A 22,756-nucleotide genomic window follows, 5' to 3' on the forward strand; every position below is an offset into this window, starting at 1 on the left:
ACATTAAAGTGACCTATGAAATGACAGAAAGAGGACAGATACTTACTGTAGCCCATTCCCTGGACAAAGTACTTGAAGGCCTCAGCGAGTTTACCCGGCTGAAAATAGAAAACATCCACATTTAATACAGGTACAAATGACATCAAACTGATTCTGTGCCAGACACAATACTGTTGTCTTTTATTCTTACTTGGACAACTTGGGGAAGTCCACCACAATCTGCCATCTGAAGAGAGGAAGGGAACAATAATCAACAGAGATGCAAACTTGAGAAATGGCACAAAGATGTGACCCCAAATCCTTCAAATATAGCTTTAGAATTATTTACAATTGATTTTAGCATAAGGATAAAAAAAGGCAGTTATTTTTTATCTTTTGCTTAAGTGTGTCAGTAGTAAGTATCAGTTTACATTTCCAAACATTTCCTTTTGCCATTAATCGTAATAATCTAGTGAGATTTTTGTCTGCACAAGGAGTCTGACAACAGCCAGTCCTCCACACAGAGATCTGATCTTTGGATCTTTGATCTGACTGGAATTAGAAGACAACAAGAACAAAAAAAGATTAGTCAGACTAAATCCAGACTGTGGCATTGCCTCCAAAACAATTGACTGAAGAAACCTACCTGCAAAGTTACAGTACTGTGAAAAGATTAAGTCTGTGAGAAGGCTTTCAGAAGTAATGTCAGACATTAACTTCTATTAACTACATTTAATTAACATATGGTGTGACCACCCTTTGCATTTAAAATCACTTTCATTGTAGGTGCACTTGCACAATGTTTTTCAGGTATCTTTGCAGGTGGGTTTCTTCAAACGTCTGGAGATGTTGTCACAGTTCTTCTGGATTTTGTCTAAGATTCTTCATGACTGATTGACTTCTGACAGGATTAGCGATGGCGAAACCGCAAACATTTTATTTGTTGACAGATGTACGTTACAAGCGACCCAAACTCTCAGCACATGCAGAGATGGAGTTTGTGTGGTGCTACATTTACTGGAAACCACTCTCTCTTTTGTGTAAAAGAGCTCAGTGCAGCTCATTCTTGACAACTAAAAACCTCAGTTTTTTCAAATTCAGTCTACACAAAGATGAGAGTTTGCATCCTTGAATTAAAACATTGCTCTAGGAGGAAAAAGCTGACATGCCTTGAGTAAAGTAGTCTTGGTTGGATTTAGCCTTGAGTTGCATTCAACCTGTAAAAAAAAAAAAACTGATTAAATTCCCAGCTGGTCAGTTTAGAAACAAAATGGAAGGTATAGACAGATAAAATGACCATCTCTACACTAAACCAAATGGTTTGCCCAGCATAAGTGGGTCAAGTCTCACTTTAAAGTACCACACTTAGTAAAACTCAGAAGGTGTTCACTAAGTGCACATTAACCTGTTACTGCATTAAGGATTTTATTACAGATATAATTGAAGTTTTGGACAATCAGGATCCAAGACCAGAAGCATATTATAGTTATTCAGGAGTGCTTTACAACAAGCACAAGTGCATAAGACCTTATGATGCACAGCCCCTTTAAGGATGTGATGTCACTGGAACACTCTGAACAGAAATGTATGGAGAAATAATGAGCATAATGGGCCTTTTAGAAAGCACACTGTGTTCTCTACCATTGCTCATAGATGCAATGGCAATGTTCTTGATTAGTCACTCACCACAGCCTCTACCGCTGGTGACGTGTCACCAACTATTAGCAAGGCAGGACACCTAAACGGTAAGAGAAGACAGACATAAAGGTCTAAGGAAGAGAAGTCACAATGATTTACAGCCAAAACGGACAAAAACAGAACCAAACAACCTACTTCAGCGTTTTGACCGTATTTTCATTAAGTCCCAGGACAGGCCTCTCAATCTCCAGATCTCGCCGACTGTAATATGCAAATGAAAATGTTTATCAAGATCAGCTCATATGACAATGATCCGTACATGAACTGATAATGTCACCTGTTGTAGGAGTGGCAGAAGAGAGCCAGGTTGTCCTGATTGATGTCCTGTGCGATGTGCAGACGATATGTTTGAATGATCTCCTGGTTCTCTGTCAGCTCGTCCTGAGATACAAAAACTCATGAACTGGGTGAATCATCTTATAGATGCGGAGGTGAGTGTCATATTTAATGCCTACCGTGCTGAAATGGTGTTCCATCACAATGTCTACTAGATTGCTGGTCCATCCAGATAACTAAAACAGAAAAACACATGGAAATGTTTAGTGAAAAGCACAATGTTTGAAGATCAAATAAATCGTGTTCCCAGCACCTCCACTGATTTGAGCACCTTTAATTATTGTAGCATTAGCATTCTGACCTTAAGGTTATTATGAGCTTTACAACAGGGAAATCTTTAAGAAGATCAACTATGCTAATCTGTTGAGAAATCTTAAGTATGGAGGAACGGTTAGGGTTAGCTTTTGTTAAGAATGAAAGGACAGGATATCTTAATTACACATAATAGTGTATAAAGAAAATAAAAAATAAAATTAATGGCATGCACTGTTGATAACACTAAAATGCAAATGCAACTAAAATGGTATATATATATTTTTTTTTTTTTAAGAAAAGCATCCAAGGCAATACTAAGATTACTGTAAAAACTACTGTGGCAGACTAAAGCATTATGTGCCTATTAACAAAAAACTGCACCTTTGGAGATACAACAGCTTGTTGTTGGGGCAGTATGAGTATCATATTTTTAGTGTCATTTATTTAACCATTTAATAATTTTCTGCACAAAATAAACATGCTGATTAGACATTCAGTGCATTCAAAATGTTACCTTGGAGGCAGCCCAGTCAATCCAGCCCTTAGCACAGGGGTCCACATTGATGAGAACCAACCCCTCCACCAGAGCAGGCTCATTCAGCTAAGAGAATGGGAAGATTACATGGATTAGTCCATCATTATGGCTCATACTGACTGAGAGGATTAGGTGCTAGACTTGTAGATGATCGAACAGTCTAAAGACACAGATTCTTAACTTCTTGGGGTATTGTTTCCTATAGTCAGTGTCATGTGACAGTCGAACACATTGTGATTGGCCTGGGAGCACAAAATACCACAGAAAACTTGATTAAAAAAAATATATATTTTCTCTTGTGCATCAGTGCATACTATTCTAAAGAGCAATCTTCAATTTTTTTTTTTCATCAAATAGGTATAAATACTTCTGCATCTGCAACATCTTTCCTTTATGGTGGACATTACCAACTTTGCTTGTTACTGGTAAAAGTTTATTTATGCTAAAAGGCAAATAGCTGTTTAAAGGGATCGGTTCAAACAAGAATGAAAACTCTTGCCCTCGTCTGCATCATGCTCTCCCAAACCTGTATGACTTAATTTCTTATTCTGAACAAATATAATTTGAATACTAATAAAACATCCGTAATAAAACATGCCTCACACAGCTCCGGGGGGTGAATAAAGGCCTCCTATAGCACATTACAGATGTGCGCACTTTATTTCACGTCTTCTGGACTCATTACAAAAAGCACCCACTTACCCCATTGTAAAGCTTAGAGGGGCAAGGGGAATTTTTAATATAATTCCAATTGGATTCTTCTGAAAGAAGAAAGTCATATACACCAAGGGTGCCTCGAAGGTGAGTACATCACAGGCTAATTTACATTTTTGGTTAAACTAACCCTAAGACCCTGAAAAAGCATATCAACTTATGGAAAATTGGCATGTGATGTCCCCTTCGATGCATGAATGAATTAACACATTTCCCCAGAAGTCATACAGTTTTCCAACAAATGAAGGTCAATATATGATATTATTAGATTTATTTATAGATTTATTTATAACTTTGCTTCTGCCACCTTATGGCAATAGATTTACACTTTGAAATAGGTAGTCTGTCATTATAACAGTTGCTCATTGGAAAATGATGGCAAATGCCCTTCATTGTGTTTGCACTTATTAATGTTGCTGCCTGCCAGCTTCAATCATCAATAAAATGTTGTTCCATATTTTTTTTGTATATCGTCATGAATATCATTATCACAAATATTCTTGAAATATCGTGATATAATTTGGAGGTTATATCGCCCACCCCTAGTACTCTGTTTCACCATTGAAATAAGCCTGCTACAGAAAATGGCTTGAGAAAAGTAAAGACATGGGAAAGGGATCACTTTACAAATTGCTTTAAAGGTCTGAGAAAGTCAACTTTAACCTCAGAAGTGACCAAGCAAAAATTTCCACCTAAATGTGACCTATATATCAACACCTTAATCAAGTTCGTAATATCTCAGTGTCCAAAACACTAACTAAATGCAAGGGCTCACACTTGGTTTTACCAAAGAAATTCAGCTACAGGCAGCCATGTGAACTTATCAAGTCTTGTTACAGTGATCGTGATGGAAAAAAGTTCAGGTTTCACACCTCTTCTTTTTCCTCTCAGCATAATGCTCTGCACCAGACATTCAGAGAAATGCAAGCCCTCGAGGCAGCACTCACATGACCACATGTCTACGGACGAGCATGTGACAAGCAAATTATAATACAAATGATTTTAAGTATATGGTGCCAAAGTTTTTCTGTAGGAGTGTGTTTGTTCAAATCGGCCATCTTACATCACAGAACCCAATAAGCCAGTGGCAGAAATATTATAAATGAGCAATGCAAGGTGCATCAAAGTGTGAGGAGCTGGACTGAAGATTCTTTAGTTCATTTGAGAAAAATACCATTTATCACTTTATACCTTGATAATAACCAGCAGGAGACATGAGACTGAGTGTGTGTTTATGATGGTATCTATCCTCAGCGTTCATGTTTGTGCGTAGATGGTGAATAAGAGCTTTGTGTAGGGTGAGAGTGTGAATGCATGCGTGAACGGAGTCTCAAAGGAGGTGTAGGGGATTTATTGAAGACTGACGTCAGATGGTTTTACTGCAGACGGACTTCGAGGATCTTCTTTCAGCTGCTCAATTAAACATCTAATGGTGCATTTTTTACAAGCTACTCCAACTAACGGTTAGATATTACAACATACAATGACTGATCGGTCATTACAGCAAAATAAAAGGGAAGATATTTGACTTACAGCCAGTCTAGTGAGGATATAAGCTCCCGCGCCCACACCGATACCAATCACACTGTTGATCCTGTGAAAGCAGGATCATTCATATTGCTTATTAATTAGCATATATTCTGATAAAATTACACAAATTATTTGAGGCTTTAATAGAAGCCAGGATTTCTTAAACATGAGGCATTTATTTATTTATTTGTACTGAGTTAGTGATCATGTACAGACTGATTGAGGTCTGGGCTCACTTTAGCTGGGTCAGAACTGAGGGCAGCATCTCGGCAAGCTCATCCATGGTTGGGTACTGGTACCTGATGAAAAGAGGAAGGTGAGAGTGACAAATTAGTGAAAACACTGTCAATAGCAAATGTGTGGGTTTTCACCATGGTTGAATAGATGGAGCCTCATCTGTGCATTGCATGCTATCTACAATCACTAGGGTTGGCAACCCAAGTTTCCCACAACTGTACATGCAGTCGCACCTTTGATAACTGTGCACGTCTTTTTGTGCACGTTTTTTGTGTCTTTTTGCACCTGCTGCCACTAAATAAATAGACTGCTATTTATATATATAAGTATAAGGGTTAGATTATTTAGTGTACAGGTCATTTCAAGAGTGATAAAGTGATAGAAAATATTTATTTTCATGCATTTTAAATGTTTGAAAATGTGTAAACCACTCATTACATCACACTATCTCCTGACTGCATTATTATTTGCAAAATAGGGGGGTTTATGGAGAGTATGCACATTTAGGAAAATGAACAAGTGTCTCAGCCCTCAAGGGACTATATGGCCAACCAGCTTATTCCTGTCCTGCTTGAAAAGCAAAATGTTACTGATAATGTGAAAAACATCAACTTTGAAGCACGTGATTGATGGACTAGCATTACTCAACATTACTTACTACCTTCCAGCAACACAACATTCAATGAAGGTAAAACAGGTAAAAAAATACTTAAGTAACCAATGTAAACTTGAGGGCTTAATATGCACAAGGGAGAGAGAGAGAGCAAGAAGCACTCGTGTTGTTTGAAGACTGTTAGTGCGCGTGCAGCCGGGCCTCTCTCTCGTACGCGCCCCGTCATTCTATTCTACATCACTCACCGATCAAATATGGCTTTGACAGCCGGCAAAAAAAAAGATTAATGCAGAAAAACCCCTGGATTGGTTATATAACCATGATATGTAAAAATTGATAGCCTGAATGCACTGTAAGTCGCTTTGGATAAAAGCGTCTGCTAAATGCATAAATTTAATTTAATTTAACAACCTTGGACAGAATGTTGATCTGGTTTATAGATATATATATATATATATATATATATATATATATATATATATATATATATATAAACAATTTTTACATTTACATTTTACAGTTAGACTGCACTGCTTTGCACGTTGTATGCTATATATAGATATAAAAAGTATTTCGGTAGTTTGCCTTACCCGGTTGGGAATGGAGGGGCAGATTCTTGCTGGCCTGGAGCATCAACATGGACCACAGCAAAGTGCTGGGTGATTTCCTGCATGTCCTCGAAGTTAAACAGTGTGTTGAAACATGACTTATCTACATCGCAAGAGAAAAACAAAGACAATTCAAGCATTTTTCAGAAATTATCATCAAAGAGAAAAATGGTACCCTGCATACCAGAATCAGATGCATGTGATTACTTTGGGTGCATTTACACTTGGCATTGACATGTGATCACCATGATCCAAGTAAGTAGATCGGATCATCAGTCAATCAGAACACGGCCCGTTTACACTTGGCAACAGCAACTGACTTTTCTATATGGATAACCGATCTGATCTGTCTTTACCGCGTAATATTTAAATAAGCCTGCAGAGAATGGCCCAGTGCAAAGTCAACTAGAAGTGGTGGGTCTTCTTTTGAAAAGCATTTTCAGTTGCGGGACATTTTTTAAAATCAAAGATAATTGAGGGAGTCCCACTAGTCTTTTTTCTTGTGACAATTCGCGAGAGAGGTGGTGCCGTTTTTGGTGATATCAGCCTGCGAATACAGACATGATGGCTGGATTGTGTTTACATGACACTGAGATCTGATCACAATGCATCCTCGACTACCTCTGGACCAGGACACGCTGATCGCACATTTTTTGTGTAACTTGTCAGTGAACTACGGCTGTGTGTAGTAAATGTTGCTCCATCTGAAAGCACGTGATGATGATTTATTGTGGATTACAAAACCGGCTTTCCCTACAAAATGTGCATGATAATCGCATTTGATTAATCATGCAGCCCTACTTTACACCTCTGGTTCCTCCAAGAACAAGGTTGAGAAATGCTCATCTAAAAAAACAAACAAAACAAACAATACCTCTCCGTGCTTTAAGTAGGTGAGCTGTATAATGACACATTTTGACACTGAAAGTATATACTAAAATATATACTAAAATATATATAAACTAAAATATATGGGACAACTTACGGTTGAGTCCAATGTCATGATAGGTGAGAATGACCGGTCTGTTGCCTTTAGGAGTCCCTCTCAAAGTCACATGAAGGACACCGTGAACAGTCTCAATGTCATGCTCCTGCAACAAATCAGAAGATGACGTGAATTAATAAGACAAGTGCAAAGGTGTCAACTCTTTGAGCATAGAGCTGTTTGAATTCATTCCTGCAATGTCTGCATTAAAACACAGACTGAAAGGTTTACATAAGTGGCCTTTAAACTTATTCTTTGTAAGGAAATATCTGCTCATCCAGTCAAATAGCATCTCTAAAACAGGTAATAATTAACTCAAAAAAAAAAAAAAAAAAATCCACGTCATTGTCTGATTTAATCAGCCCCTTGTGTTTCACTGTGGTGTAGGTTTTGGCCCACCCTTGATGTTGTTTGTTGTTGCACATCACCACAACAACCACAGCATCACGTCTATACGTCAAATAAAAAAAAAATCTGAAATGGACAGCTCGGCTACAAGACAACAAACAGGATGAGGCTTGAACCACAAGAATGAGGTGTGAGGCTAACAGCAATACTCAAGGACTCCTAAGGAGAAAAGAGCAGCAGGTCCGGCTCTAATCTCATTCCACACACAGCATGAGGACCAAACGCAGCTCTGACCTGCACTGGGCCATGCATGTTTGTTTATATAAGAAGAAAACCATCTCTCTCTACAGTAGTAATGTAGTGTAGAATAGTTAAGTCTTAAGCAGATCTAGAAATCATACTAGCAGCTGACACCTGAAGCAAACCACACAGTACCCACTAAAAGCAGCAGATTTAAAAATAGACCAGGCGGTTATGTTTGTGCACACACATATTGCTCTCCCTGATCTCATGTTAGGTGACTGTTGTGTGATCTTGATGCACTGTTCAGTCTCCAGAAACAGGTGTTTCTACAGTGCTGCCATTTCTACACTGGACGTGAGCAGCACACTGTGACATGACAAAACCTGATCACTCGCCTTTATAACCAAAGCGGCCTACGATGGAAACAGCCGTTGAAAATGCTCCATCATTTGAAGGACACCCGGTTTCTATTTGAAGCTGCACAACAACTCTCCATCTGAAATAAAACCGTTTTGTCTGAAAAAAAAAAAAAACTAATGTATTTGTGAACCGACTAATATGCATTTTATATATGTTTCTATAACTCTAGTTGAGATGCTTTTGATCAATTTAATGCATCCTTTCCAAATAAAAGTATTAATTACTTGAACAAAAATGCATGCATGCAATACAAACATTGTATAAAATTGTTTTGCTACTTTAAAAATTATAGTTTATCAAACAGGACAGTCACTCTTTTGTGTAACCAGGAAAATTAAATCATAAGTACGTAAAACAGCAACAATATAATCACTTCTGACACCGCATGGTCAGTTGCTATTAGTCTTTTTCATCTTAATCCAAGAACCTAGCAACAATAAGATTTCGTTTCTAAGACAACACAACACCACAGCAGCCAACCAGCAGCAGCAGGACAGAGATGGAAAAGCAGGCAGCTTGGATCGAGCTAAAGGTAGATGTGCCTGAGGGCAGCTCAGAAACGTGTCAGGGATCTGTCAGAGACGGCAGTGCTCTGATAAGGATGGAAGAAAGAGAACAAGGTGAACTTGATGAAGAGGTTGACAGCAGTAAAAAGTTCAGATCTCATCTGTTTGTCTGTAAACAGCAGAGACAAAATCAGCTATTAAGAAGTTACTACACCTGCGCAGTGCGCTCAAATTAGGCATGCCATTTTTTAAAGATCTGTTCAAAAGTAAAACAGTAAGGTTGTGATTTAAGTAGGAAATGTGACTGTCCTGAAGTTACTGTCTACATAATCAAGTCAATTCATTTTAGTAACTGAAGATGTATGTGGCTTTGTAAAAAGTCATTGGGTCTCATTCATGAAACACGAGCAGAACGAATTTTTGTGTAAATCGTGTGTAAAGTGGTTCTGGCGTAAATTTTCGGATTCATTAAAATGTTTGTATTTTCCAAATGTTAGTTGGTACGAAATAAATCTACACCTGCTCCCAGCCACGCGTAAATAGTGCTTTTAACATCTGAATGTTTTGCTCTTTAATACGGATGCATTTTAATTCACCTTAATCGGGTACATATTTACACAGCATTTTGAAAAAAATATTATATATAGTAATTACATACGTTTTTTCTTTTCACTTCTGGGACTGTTCGATTAACAGATGAAACTCCATTAACAGCATCTGTAATATGCTGCCAAGCTTTCTTTCTTAGGACCTGATACGCCACTATGTATACGCTTGAAAATAAAACGTGGCGTTTTGAGTGAACTTCTGATAATAAAACTTCAATTTCTGTAGCTGAGAATTTTTTTTATTTTTCATTCGCTTTTTAGAAGACATGTTGAAATCCTTCGTTTGGTGTCATAGTATGATACCCATATATAGTTGTCAGTCAGATTTAATGGGCGGGATTTATGGTAATTGAGAATGAGCGTGCACGCGCGTCCCATTTACGACTGATTGGAATTCATTAACACACACACACACACACACATTTCACTATCACATCTGATGTTTTACGAAGTATTTGTGAATCAGGAGAAGAGTTTTCGGGAAGGTCTCTTTCCGCGCAAATCACTCACATATTTACTCGTATATTTACGAATGTTTCATGAATGAGACCCATTATAACAAACAAAATCTTATTGCATCATCATGCACTGCTAAAAAACAAAGTTACGTAAAGGCACCTATTATGCCAAATTCACTTTCACATGTTTTGGCAAATGTGTGTTGGCAGTGTGTCCACAACCACACTATAATAATAAAAAATCCACCTGCTCTTTTTTTGTAATCTCCATATATCATTAGCAGCGTCTCAGAGCTTACCGATCACAGAAACTGTAAATTGCGACATCACAATTTATCTGCTTAATCTAGCTGGGACCCCACCCTAAATGAGCCATATACAGCTCACTCAGGGTGGTGCTACAGCATTCAAATGCAGCATTAAAGTAAGAAATATCTTCTTATTGAGGCTATAGACGTTATTCAGTCCAGAGCAGTGAGTAATTCTCTGCTTTTATTTTAATCTTTGGGTCATATTAATAGCACAGACAGCAGCAGGTACTGCATATTACGCTGCTGTCACTTAATACACAGATCTAATATAAACCTGATTTCTTTCCAAAGATGTTTACCTTCACAAACATAAACTGTTTTTGAAACTAATGCGCAGGGCTTGAATTTTAATAAAATGTAAAAATTCCCTATTTATGATAATTCATAAACTATATAGTGGCGATTGGCCAATCATTACTTGGTACTGTAATATGCTGGTCACAAAAGGAAGCAAATTTTTTTTTATTTTTGGTGCAAAATGTTCTTTAAAAAGACGACAATTGTGCTAATTATTTTATACAACAGTGCATTGATTTTAATGGTTCAATAAATCATTTATTAAAACATGGACTTGGACTTGCTGCCACCTAATGCTGCTTTTATTGTCAACATTATCCATGACAGGCCTAAATAAATAATTGTTAATTTAATAAATTAATTTAATCAATTTTTCAAAATTACACAAATTTTTTAATCATTATGTAAAATTAGCTACAGGAGTTTTTTTTTTTTTTTTTTTAGTTAGAAGCTGTAAATTCACCCCTATTCTAGAAAAGAGGGGCCGGAAGCAGCAGCTCATTTTCTAATACAGCATGTTTCTGCTTCCAATCAAAATGATATAATAAATGAGCTGTGGGGTATTTTGAGCTGAAACCTCACACACACATTCTGGAGACACCTGAGACTTATGGAGCATTAAGTCGGATACATCATATTTATGAGTTAAATGCACATGAACGCCACCACAAAGTCTTCCGAGTTCCAAAGTCAAAGAGTTTCCGAGTAGGTGCATGTCAATGAGAAACATGACAGACTCGATGGATCGATGGCTGCAACGTTTGTTGTTGATGGTAATTTTTTAGTTGAAATTGATAGACAGGATTCCAATATAACAATTAATAAAGGCATCATAAATTACTTAATTTTTTTTTTTAAAATGCAGTTAAGTTTACAAAACCTTATTGTATTTTCTTGTAATTTATTAAAAGAAGGTACACCGTGATCTTGTGCTGACTAAACTTACTTGAACACACCGACTCCGTAATTATGACTTGTCAACTCGTAAGTACGAACTTCCCAGGAGGACTTGAACACAGCATTATATTACATATTGTAAAAAGGGCATAATAGGTGCCCTTTAAAAGGTAGAACATTATTCAAATTATTTTTAAAACCTGGAACAAATCAAGAAATTGTATTAATATTAATTATATTGTTAAATATATTAAGACTACTGTATATTACACATGATTATTAGTGGTGGGCATAGATTATTTTTTTTAAATGGCTCATTCGAATTGCGTTGCATATTTTTTTACGCACCCATGTTAACGGATTCCAGTTGCGTTCCAGGAGCGTTGCGTCTGCAGCAGTCCAGCGATCGTTTACGTACCGAGTAGTGGACTGCAAACGCGTCCTGTGTGAAAGAACATCGAGTCCGTGCTGCACCACATACGCACTGCAGACGGATTATATGTGAAACAGACGTGAGCAGAGGGCCGTAGCTGGGGTCAGCGGGGACCCGGTGAAGGTTGTACCAGTGGGCCCTGTTTGAAATTGTTTAATTTGTATGTTCGTTTATTTTTATTTATTTGTTCTATTTACACAATGTTTAAGTTTTTTTTTCAAGTTTGTAGGTGTCAAGGTACAGAAACCGAATAATTAAATGTAAAATAGCACTGGATAGTCTTCAATGTAAAAATGAAATATACAATCAAACCTACATTTATTCAGACAACTTCAACATTTCTCACATTATTACAGTTTTGCTATATATATAAAAAATTATATCTGGTGTCGGAATAATTTTGGGGTTGACTGTTAAAACTACAAAGTAATTCAGTCAAGAGCAGTGAGTGATTTTCATTTTAATTTTCTTGGATTAACATTACAGCAGCCAGTAGCTAAATTAGGCGCGGTCACTTTAAGAGACTATGAACGCATCCAATATAACACACGTCCTATTTTTTCCTCAACTGTTTACTTTTTCACTTAAGAAATAACTGACAGTTTTTTCGAGCATACTTTAAGGCGGATATTTTGACATATTTTGTATGTATTTGTCGGCACAAGAGCAAAACAAAGCAAATTCGATGTTCAAGTGTTTTGAGACGCCTTTCTCTGCGTGAGCCCTGAACACCAGAACACCGCGAGTACTGAATTGGGCTCTTTCACATATTTTTGTTTGTTCAAACTGTGATTTGTATTTGTTCGTTCAGGAGCAGGAAGGACTTCGAGGAGAACTTCGCAGAAGAGAGCTCTGTTCAGTGTCGCTGTCCGTGATACGTGGCTCTCTCTTTCTCTCCGCAACCAAAACAGCGCGCGTGTAACTTTCGTGTCGATGCGCAGCAGTGGCCCGTCAACTGTCCTGAGCATCTTTTTAGGCTGGCCTCAGCCAGTCGGTTATATCAAATATCAAGGTGAAAGTCATCATAGCTTGCTTAGTATAGACCCAGCTCCCAACACAACTTTGAGAATAGATTAATGACGATATATTTTTTATCGCCCGATAAGAGTCTCCCGTTAACGCAGCACATTAATGCATATACAGCTATACAATATCAGTTCATGATAGCATATTGTTTGCTTGCTGAAATACAGGAAAGAATGAATCACAATTATAATAATTATTATTACTGTCTTGAAGAGAAGACAGATTTGTGATGTCAACCAAAAGCAAAGTTGTTAAAAATGTAAAGCATTATATATATATATATATATATATATATATATATATATATTTATTTATTTTCTTTTTAGAAAAATGATGCAGATTATTTATAACATGCACAACAAAAACCTGGAATGTGTGTCAAGTTAATTATATTATATATGCATTATGAATTACATATGCTATACATTATCAGTGGCAGTAGTAATTGTAACACTGCAATAAGATTTTATTTGTTAATTTAATATGTATTCGTACATTAATTAAATGCTGAACGAAGATTAATAAATGGTGTATAAGTATTGTTTGTTAACTAACATGGCCAACTAATGCCAACAAATTACATTATTATTAATAACCATTTCTTTGCATTTATTTATTTCTTTATTTTATGCATTTGGCAGATTGGTTCACACCATGCAATAATACTATTACTGCTAATAATTATTACTATTATTAACAGCAACAAGAGGGAGTGCAATTTACATAAAGGGACAAATTATTCTTGGAAAATCCTTGCTCCCTCTTTTTAAAACATTGCTACCCAAAGGTTTGGATGTGCAACGCCTACTAAAATGTACCATAAATTGTAAATAGTGCATCAACACCAACAGTGATGCTTCAACCAACGGAGTGGCCATCATACAGCTTCACTGTCATCACTCACACACACACACACACACACACTCAAAGGCCTCTCTATGACACTTACAGACACACAAAAGCACATAAATGGCACACACATCCGTAAACAACCATCAGGCGAAAGACAGATAACGCCCATCATTCACCCACACCTACGGCACAACTCAAACTCCATCAGCACTCATGCACAGACGTGAGAGCGTGAGCAGATCACGTCTGCAAAGTTCCTGCTGCTGCTTTGGAGGGAAAGCAACAGGCTACATCGACACAGTCTTTCTGTTAACACTCACCACACTGCTCACTGCACAGAAAACCTGGTTGATGTCCAGCACTGCCGTCATGTTTCATCCAGCGATCAAGAACAGACGCTTTCTCCGGGTCCCTCTTCTCACTCTCCTCAGAGAGAGGGGCGGTGGCACGAGGTAAGGGAGGGCACAGCCACGATTAACAGAAGCAAGACCGACGGCTTTGAACACCCACCAATAACAAATAAAAGCCTTTTCCCCTCTCAATAGTAAAATGAGAGGATAAAAGAGAGATCCAAAGCAAAGCAGACGTATAATGCCTGGCGAGTGTGTTTTTGAGAGAGGAGGGCACTCAAGCTGCTCTAATTGGATTTACAGGGTCAGGTGGAGGGGGTGGGGTGCATAAATCTCTGCTTTTGTTTCGGCGGGTGAGTTGATAAGGGTGATTATTGGGAAATGTAAATAATAGAAGTGGATAAATCCATCCAAATGTGAATGCAACATGCGGTAACATCCAAGTTGCTGTTGCCATAGTGACAGGCATGGAAAGCTCCATGTGGTGACAAAACATGCACGAATATTTCCAAATGTCTCCGCTATTGTGGTTCAAGATAGAAACTGTGAAAGGAAAGGATATTCGCGGCTCTGCTGTGGGAAATGTGGGATCATCTGCAACAGTGCAGTTTTGTAATCCTAAACTTAACCTCTTCTGATTTCCCTGTCTGGAGAGCACAGCCTGGCTGCAGTAATGGGGAACTGTGAGGAGGAAAAAGGAAGCGGTGCTTTCGATTTAACCAAGGCAAGACCAGATGACAAGGTGATACTACAGAGCTGAATATCTCAAGCATATCTGTTCTGCTGTTGGATAACCTCAGAGATTGTGCATTAGTATACGAGGCACAACATCACTCTCTACAATGACTAAAGTTTCCAATACATTTAGGTAAATGATCATTTTAAAGTTTGACAGTGGAATAGGTTACTTCTGACTAGAGTGAAAGTGCTCTTGTGAAAATATGTACTTAACTGTTTTTAATGTGCACTTGAGTGTACTTCAAATCTTAAAGTACATAAAAAAATGCTTGAAAATCAGAGTTAGAGAAAGTTACTTTTTAAAGTAATGCATTTTAATAATGTGTTACTCCATGAAAAAACTATTAATTGTGTTACTCAGTTACTCTTTATTTGGAAAGTAGTAAAAGTTATTTTTGTAATCTTGTAATTTTGCAAAAATGCTCAATTTGACTTTACTAATCTGGGCTGAGCTTGCTTATTTGTTTGTTTGTTTTTTATAACAAAAAAAGTCTGAAGAGTGTGCATCTGTCTTTACACCTCACTTCCAAATTCTCAATACGGTTACAGGAGAAGCGTCAGCGAAAAAAGGAAAAACAATGTAACTTGTAATTTAAAAAAAGTAACTCAGATGTTTAATTGTACATTTTAAAAGTAATGAGTTACTTTTGTAGATTTACTTTAGCTTAACAGACTTAAGCATACATTTAAGTGCAATGTGCACTGCACTGTTTAAATTCATGTTTTAATCTTTTGTCATACTTTATAGTACACATATTGACTACCAATTAGCATCTTAAATGTAATATATTTTAAATATACTAAATTACAACAGTGTAACAAATGTGTAATTACAAATTCAGCAATTACATTAAAGTGTATTTTAATTCATCAAATACTTGCCAGTACATTTAATACATTTTTCAAAGATAAGTGTCATTAAAAAACTTAATGTAAAGATAACTTTAAAAAGCACTCTGAAGTTCCATTAAATGTCATTTAACTGCAATTAACATGCAATTAAAGCATTCACTCTTCAGTATATTCTTTTAAAAAGTACAATACTTCCCTTTGAGTTCCAGTACTCTGTTTTTTTTTACAGGGAATTTTAAAAATGGCATACCATGTAATCAAGTCTTGATGAGTTAAACATTTATCTTGGCCAGATAAAGCTGCAAAATTTAACAAGAATCTCCAAACATTCAGTGACCAACAAGTTATGTACCATTTATGGGTGGTTAATCTGAGCCTCCAAATAAGTCTCCTGAATGTCAAAATATTGCCCAATTTGTATGTCTAAAATTGATGAGTAGAGCTTATCTCTTACATATAATGCAGAAATTAAGCAGACTACACCGGTATCTTTGGAAGCCCGGTTCTTCTGCCCCTGAATAAAAAATAGTTTTCTTCAGGTTACTACCCAAGAAACACTTTTCTCCATCTCTAATGTTCAGATTGCATGTTTTGTTGCTTAGAAACAGCATTCATACCATTGCCAAAAACATTCTGCAACCATACTGTGGATCAGAATCGTGAAAGAAATGAATGGCATCAAAGCAATTCAACTCCAGTTCAAGGTCAAAGGTGCCAAGGGTGAAAAGAACACGAGTGTGCTCTACTCTGATGACGAGAACTGTCCGTGAACAGGGATGGGTCACTGTGAGGACGACAAGTCATCGGAGCATTAAATGAGACAGAGGGAGGGAAGATTACAGGGAGCGTGTGTAAGTAAGTGTGAAGGGTGTAATCTCATTCCCAGCTCTCACAGAATGATTCTTACCATTCAACAATATAGTCATCCTGGCTTCACACTCAGTCATCGGTGTTAGATAAACATATGCAACCACTTCTCATACTGCTGCTGTTTGGTGAAGGACTGAGTATGATTACAGACAGAAAACTGACCGTAACACAAGTAGGAAGATTTAGATATTGTCAATCTATAGACAAATACCACTGCCATTCATATGTGGAAACACTGGTGTTCACAGCTTCATACAAACTGTAGTAAAGCTACAGGCAAGGTAAACTTGACCTAGATCACATCCGATTGTGCATGTCGCAATTCAACAACACAAGACAAATGGTTCATCTTAGATCATTAGCATCATGCAACAATGCTGAGTCAAGAGATAAGAACAACATAACAGAGATGAAGCTGTGAACGTGAACCTATTCATGTTCTTTGCAAAAAGCGGAAACACACATGTATATACACATATACAGTATGTTGCGAAAGTATTCATACACCTTCGTTGTGTTTTTATTTTTTATTTTTACGTTATACCTTTAAATTACTTTTTTACTACATTAATATAAACTCCATATACCATAATGTCAAAACAAAAAACTGGATTTTCAAAACTTTGTGAACTTATTGGAAGAAAAAAATAAATAAAATAAAAAACTGAAATAAGACCATTGCATAATAAGTAATCATAACCTTAATTCAGTACTTCGTAGAAGCACCTTTACAGACTCGAGTCTTTTTGGTATGACGCGACAAGCTCTGCACATCAGCATTTGGCAATGATCTGCCATTCTTCTTCTCACTTCCTCACCTCTCAAGTAGAGCTGAAACTAACGATTATTTTTTCTATTAGTCGACTAATCTAACGATTATTTTTTTTCTATTAGTCGACTAATCTAACAATTATTTTTCGATTAGTCGACTAATCTAACGATTTTTTTTATTACAATTAATAATTAATCTAATGTTTTTTTTTTTATTAGCTAATGAATCCTTTGGATAAATTTACAAAAAAAAATATAAGTAAAACTTCTAATATAATATTTCAACCTTTATTCATTTTAAACCTATGTGGTTGAAGTTTTTACAGTGTAAAATAATCAAGAGGCAAAGAAAATAATTTTACTATGGTAAATATGAGCTTATAATAGCGTTTATAATTAAACCACAGTAGCCATAAATTTACAGTTGTCTGAGACGTCATGAAATGTTCTTTAGCATCACAAACCATAAAATGTAGTCAGAGTTCTGCTATGGTTTAGCATGGTTTCCAGAGATCTGGAGCTGATTCGGGGTGGCTCGGTGGTTTGTGACTGTTGTCTTGCGGCGCGCTGTCTTTTAAGGGGCCATTCACTTATCACGTCAAGTTCGTTATATCCATTGTAGGCGCGCGATAAGCGCACTCATAATGTTATCGACACGCACGCGGTGCGACGCGCTAGTTTTTCTAGGCGCGTCCACTCCGCATCGAGTTAAAAACATCTCAACTTTTCAGAATGCCACAAGCGCAAGAATATCAGACCTGAACCAGGAAGTTGGTCACCAGATCACACGGTAACCAGTTAAACCGTAACACATGAGAGCGCCAGGATGTTTTCCTCTGAGGTGCTCGCGCATCGCAGTTGTGCTGCCATATCGGTTTTGCAAAGGGAACAAAGGGCCATTTTATTTGTCCTCTGTTTAAAGTATTCACATACTTTTGATAACAGTGATCTCTGTTTTTGTGATAGAATGCAACTTTCTCCATTCCCAGGATGCCATTATGCGAGATGTAAACAAACAGTGTGACTCGTCGACGCATTTCACGAGAAGGGTCTGGCTGCAGACCTGCACTTGCACTCTCAGACTTGCACTCTCAGACACTTGTGCTTCCGCTAGCGACATCACTTGCAGTCTTTATTTTTATTTCATTTTTTTCTATTTATTGATAAAATTTTGTTTGAATCTGTCAACATTTTACAACAGTAGCCAGGTGGTGAAGACAAAAAAAAATAAAAATAAATTACAATGTCACTTGCAATCGCTACTTGCACTCTCCGCTATCTGTGACGTTACTTGCAATCAACACAAATCTGCATGTTGCCACTGGAGACAAGACGCTGTGGTGGTGATTAAACGATTAAAACTAAATTAGTAGGCCTACTACTATATGCAAAGTCTTTCTTTAAGCATTTTTCTCCTGTGAAAAAAACAAACAAACAATTAATATGGCATAATGCATTAGTATACGTTAAGTTCAATTAAAAGACCAAATTCGATATATAGTTATTTAATGTATTGTAAGGCAAGCAGATGGCTATGAACCCAATGCGAACGCTTAATGTGGCCTATTAAAAGACTAAGATGATAAAGACAATTCAGTAGGCCTACCCTATATGTCTTGTTGTTGACTCAACGTATATACCAGCAAATATGAACGTGCATTATGAAATGCATTAAGTGATTTTAAAAGGATCAGCTCCATACAGACAAGCAGACGAACAGAACGCAGTGCGTTAAATTGTACATTAAACGTTTTCCTCCTATAGAAAATCATTATAAATAAAACACATATTAGATTAATGGACAAAGACAGTGATATTAACGACTTGTAGACAGTTAATTCTATTTGGAAAAATGCTTAACGCGAAACTTTGTACGTTGCGTTTATACACCACCACAGCTTCTTGTCTCCATTGGCAACACGCACGATTTGTGTTGATTGCAAGTGACGTCATAGGTAGCAGAGAGTGCAAGTAGCGATTGCAAGTGACATTGTAATTTAGTTTATTTTTTCTTGTCTTCACCACCTGGATACTGTTATAAAATGTTGGGAAAAAATACAATAAAAAAAAAAAAAAAATTTGCTAGCGGAAGTGCAAGTGTCTGAGAGTGCAAGTCTGAGAATGCAAGTCTGAGAGTGCAAGTGCAAGTCTGCAGCCAGACCCTCTTGCATTTCACGCACGTCAACGTATTTTTGTAGTCTACGTAATCGATGACGTCGATGCGTCGTTGCAGCACTACTCTCAAGCTCCGTCAGGCTGGATGGGTGCAGATGCACATTTTCTCCAGGAATATCTGATTGGGTTCAGTGTTCATGGGATAGTACTATGCAGGCGATGAGCTGAGCTGGTTTCCTTCAAACATGTTTGGATTTGAGGTCCATCAGACCAGAGTTCATCAAACCAGTATTGTTTCTCACAGTCTGAGGGTCCTTTCAGTGGAGTGTTGAAGTCATGTTTGTGCTTCTGTAGGTTTCTCCCATCTGCATATATGATCCTGGAGCTCAACTGGTCAACAGTGACCATCATGTTCTTGGTCTCCTCTAACCAAACCTGTTCTCCATCAATTGCTCAGTTTGGCCAGGAGGCCAGCTCTAGGAAGAGTAATGGTTCTTCTTCCATTCAAGATGATTGAAGCTACATGCTTATGAAAGTGAAAAAAGTGAAAGTGACACGACATGGCCAAGTATGGTGACCCACACTTGGAATTAGTGCTCTGCATTTATCCCATCCAAAGTGCACACACACACACACACAACCGGAGCAGCCATTTTTGGGGTTCGGTGCCTTCCCCAAGGGCCTTCAGTCGTGGTATTAAAGGTGGTGAGAGCACTGTACATTCACTACCCCCACGACAATCCCTCCTGGTACGAGACTCGAACCTGCAACCTTTCAGTTACGAGTCTGACTCTTTAACCATTAGCAGGTTTTTTTCTGAACTCTTCCCCAGATGTGTGGCTTGACACAATCCTGTTTATGAGCTCTACGGGCAGTTCTTTTGAATTCAGGTCTTGGTTTTGGTTTCTTTCAATTGAATTTGCCACAGGTTAACTTCACTCGAAGTGTAGTAACATATACAAACAATATGAATGCTCCTGAGATAAATTTCAATGGTCCCAGTGTAAGGGAAACAGGTCAATTTAGCTCAAAGGGAATCATTTAAGATTTTAAAGGGAATTTGAACAGAATCACTGTTTCACGGCTGGTCACGGAGACGCCCTGCGATTCAGTGAACTAGCCGTTTAACATCAAATCTGCGCTGGATACTAATATCCAAACTATAGTGAAACACTATCAATTAGCACAGTTACAAGATCTGCAGTTTAAGACATTAACTTGTAAGCACAAAACACAAGATACTTCTCTTTTCAATATGAATAAGGCTTTATTAGATAAATCTAAGACATATAAACTAATCTAACACATAAACGCACGCACACACACATTCACACAAGTTGCAGGAAGGTCGAAAGTTAGGGAAAGATGAGTTTAAGAGAATGGAAATATGGAATCCCAAGTTAACAGCAATACGTTAAATTGCATAGACATGAACAACCATCAATCACGTAATTAGCGCTTGCATTGAGTTCCTCAGTGGGGTTAAAATTATATTAGATACACCAGCACAACAAATATCTGGGGATACGTTGCCTTCGTTTGCTGTGAAAGGGACTCCAGTTGAAAGGGGTATCCCGAGGTCGTTGATTGGCTGGAAGTTCAGTAGTGAAGTGACGTCTTGGGGAGCGCGTGCTTGGGCATTGGCTGAAGCTGGAGTTGTGTGGCTGGTTGGAGTTCAAACGCACAGACGAGGTCGACGTTACAAAACTTAATTCAGAACACGAAACTCTCAAACGGAAAAGAAAAGAAATAAAGTTTGACGAGACTAGGTTGTGTTCCTTCTCATCGTGGCATAGTAGCAGCAGGCAGGCACGCTGGAGCCGCGCTCAAAGAACAATGATGACTAACCGCATGGCTAGAAGCATAGCTAGAGACTAGAAACAGACATGGCTAATAGCAGCAGCTAGGGACTAAAAGCAGACTAAAAGCAAGGCATGACTGATAGCACAAGCAATGCTAGAACTAAAAGCCAAATTTGGTGTCCAAAGTATTTAAACTTCCCTGTTGGCCACCCCTCAAATGTTGCCTTGACCAATCAGATATGGTCTTGGGTCTGGGGTATCATAAATAATTTGTTTATCTTACCAAGCATGTGGTTCCTGCCTCGCAGGGTCTAATTTTGGACATGATTCCTATAACACGATTATGATATATTTTACAAATAAATGATTGTCAGGACAATATCAAGCAAGAAAATTCGATTATATCAATACTAGACATGACTATGTATCCTATAGTTATCAAAAGACATACACAATAAGTGATTATACATGATAGTCAAATGTGTGGGTTACACATAAATGTATATGGAGTTAAGCAATGCAATGATTCATTTATAAGTCTTTTTGAGTTCATTCTGGTCCATATATAATGTACAAAAAGCAGTTTCTTTGCCATTCTCTGGCAAAGGGACTTTTCTGTGAAGAAAATTCTAGGAATTTCAGTCTGGTTCTGCCTGATGGGGGAAGTCAATGCAAGTATTTAACTTGATCTCCTGGGTTTACATGTGATGTCCAGCGTTGCATTTCAATCACGAACAATAAATCTGACAATCTCTTCTTCGAATTAAAGTTGTCAATAATTGTTCTATTGGTGTTAATGTTGAAAGCTGTTGTGTGAACAAGTTGGTTGGTTGGTTATCTTGCTTGGTTCTTGTGGCACTAGAACTGATTTATGACTTCCTGAGGAGTTCGGCTCTCGTTTCAATGCACACAGCTCTGATAGACTCTTTAATTTGTCTGGTTTGACTCATTTCTGCTACACCAGATAACAGTGAACTGCAATGAATGTGCAAAGGTTTTTAACCTGTAGCTAAAAACTAATGTAAACAATATAAAAGTATATTTTATTTTGTTTTCATATTCTTTTATTAGCATTTAATTTAAAATGTCAGTCTTTTTTTTCTCATCTTTTTTTTTTCGCAATCGTCTTACAGATCTGCTTTTTACTTTGAAATGATGCTGAACTGCTACAAAACAATGAGGATCGCAAGCACACAAAGATAAAACCTGTATAATGATGATGTTGTAGTTATGTATTATAAAAGTGGCAGTGAGATTCTTCCCTGATCTTTGAACATGCCTACCTTTAATACATACGAGCATAACCATGAAACACGGGTTAAGCCTTGACATTTCAGACGGTGTAACCTTGTCCCAGGATGCACCTGAG

At 37.5% G+C, this 22,756-nt stretch overlaps 1 protein-coding gene across 6 annotated transcripts in view; it reads right to left on the minus strand.

The window, feature by feature from the left end:
• ndrg3b (ndrg family member 3b) overlaps positions 1-22,756 on the minus strand; it is a 60,485-nt gene that overhangs the window by 9,248 nt on the left and 28,481 nt on the right. For 4 of the 6 annotated variants that reach the window (XM_026199375.1, XM_026199376.1, XM_026199377.1 and 1 more), the window contains exons 4-15: positions 7,491-7,596; positions 6,488-6,608; positions 5,284-5,346; positions 5,051-5,111; positions 2,783-2,869; positions 2,133-2,189; positions 1,955-2,058; positions 1,813-1,878; positions 1,666-1,717; positions 1,149-1,196; positions 191-226; positions 47-98 (exon numbers count right to left, since the gene is read on the minus strand). In XM_026199375.1, the coding sequence (XP_026055160.1) occupies positions 47-98; positions 191-226; positions 1,149-1,196; positions 1,666-1,717; positions 1,813-1,878; positions 1,955-2,058; positions 2,133-2,189; positions 2,783-2,869; positions 5,051-5,111; positions 5,284-5,346; positions 6,488-6,608; positions 7,491-7,596 (853 nt within the window). Of the gene's footprint in view, positions 1-46; positions 99-190; positions 227-1,148; positions 1,197-1,665; positions 1,718-1,812; positions 1,879-1,954; positions 2,059-2,132; positions 2,190-2,782; positions 2,870-5,050; positions 5,112-5,283; positions 5,347-6,487; positions 6,609-7,490; positions 7,597-14,209; positions 14,516-22,756 lie in introns of those variants that run through there. The other 2 variants (XM_026199378.1, XM_026199381.1) reach the window with 2 other exon arrangements.

This window comes from Carassius auratus, chromosome 23, assembly GCF_003368295.1.
Source record: "Carassius auratus strain Wakin chromosome 23, ASM336829v1, whole genome shotgun sequence".
Classification (NCBI taxonomy): Eukaryota; Metazoa; Chordata; class Actinopteri; order Cypriniformes; family Cyprinidae; genus Carassius; species Carassius auratus.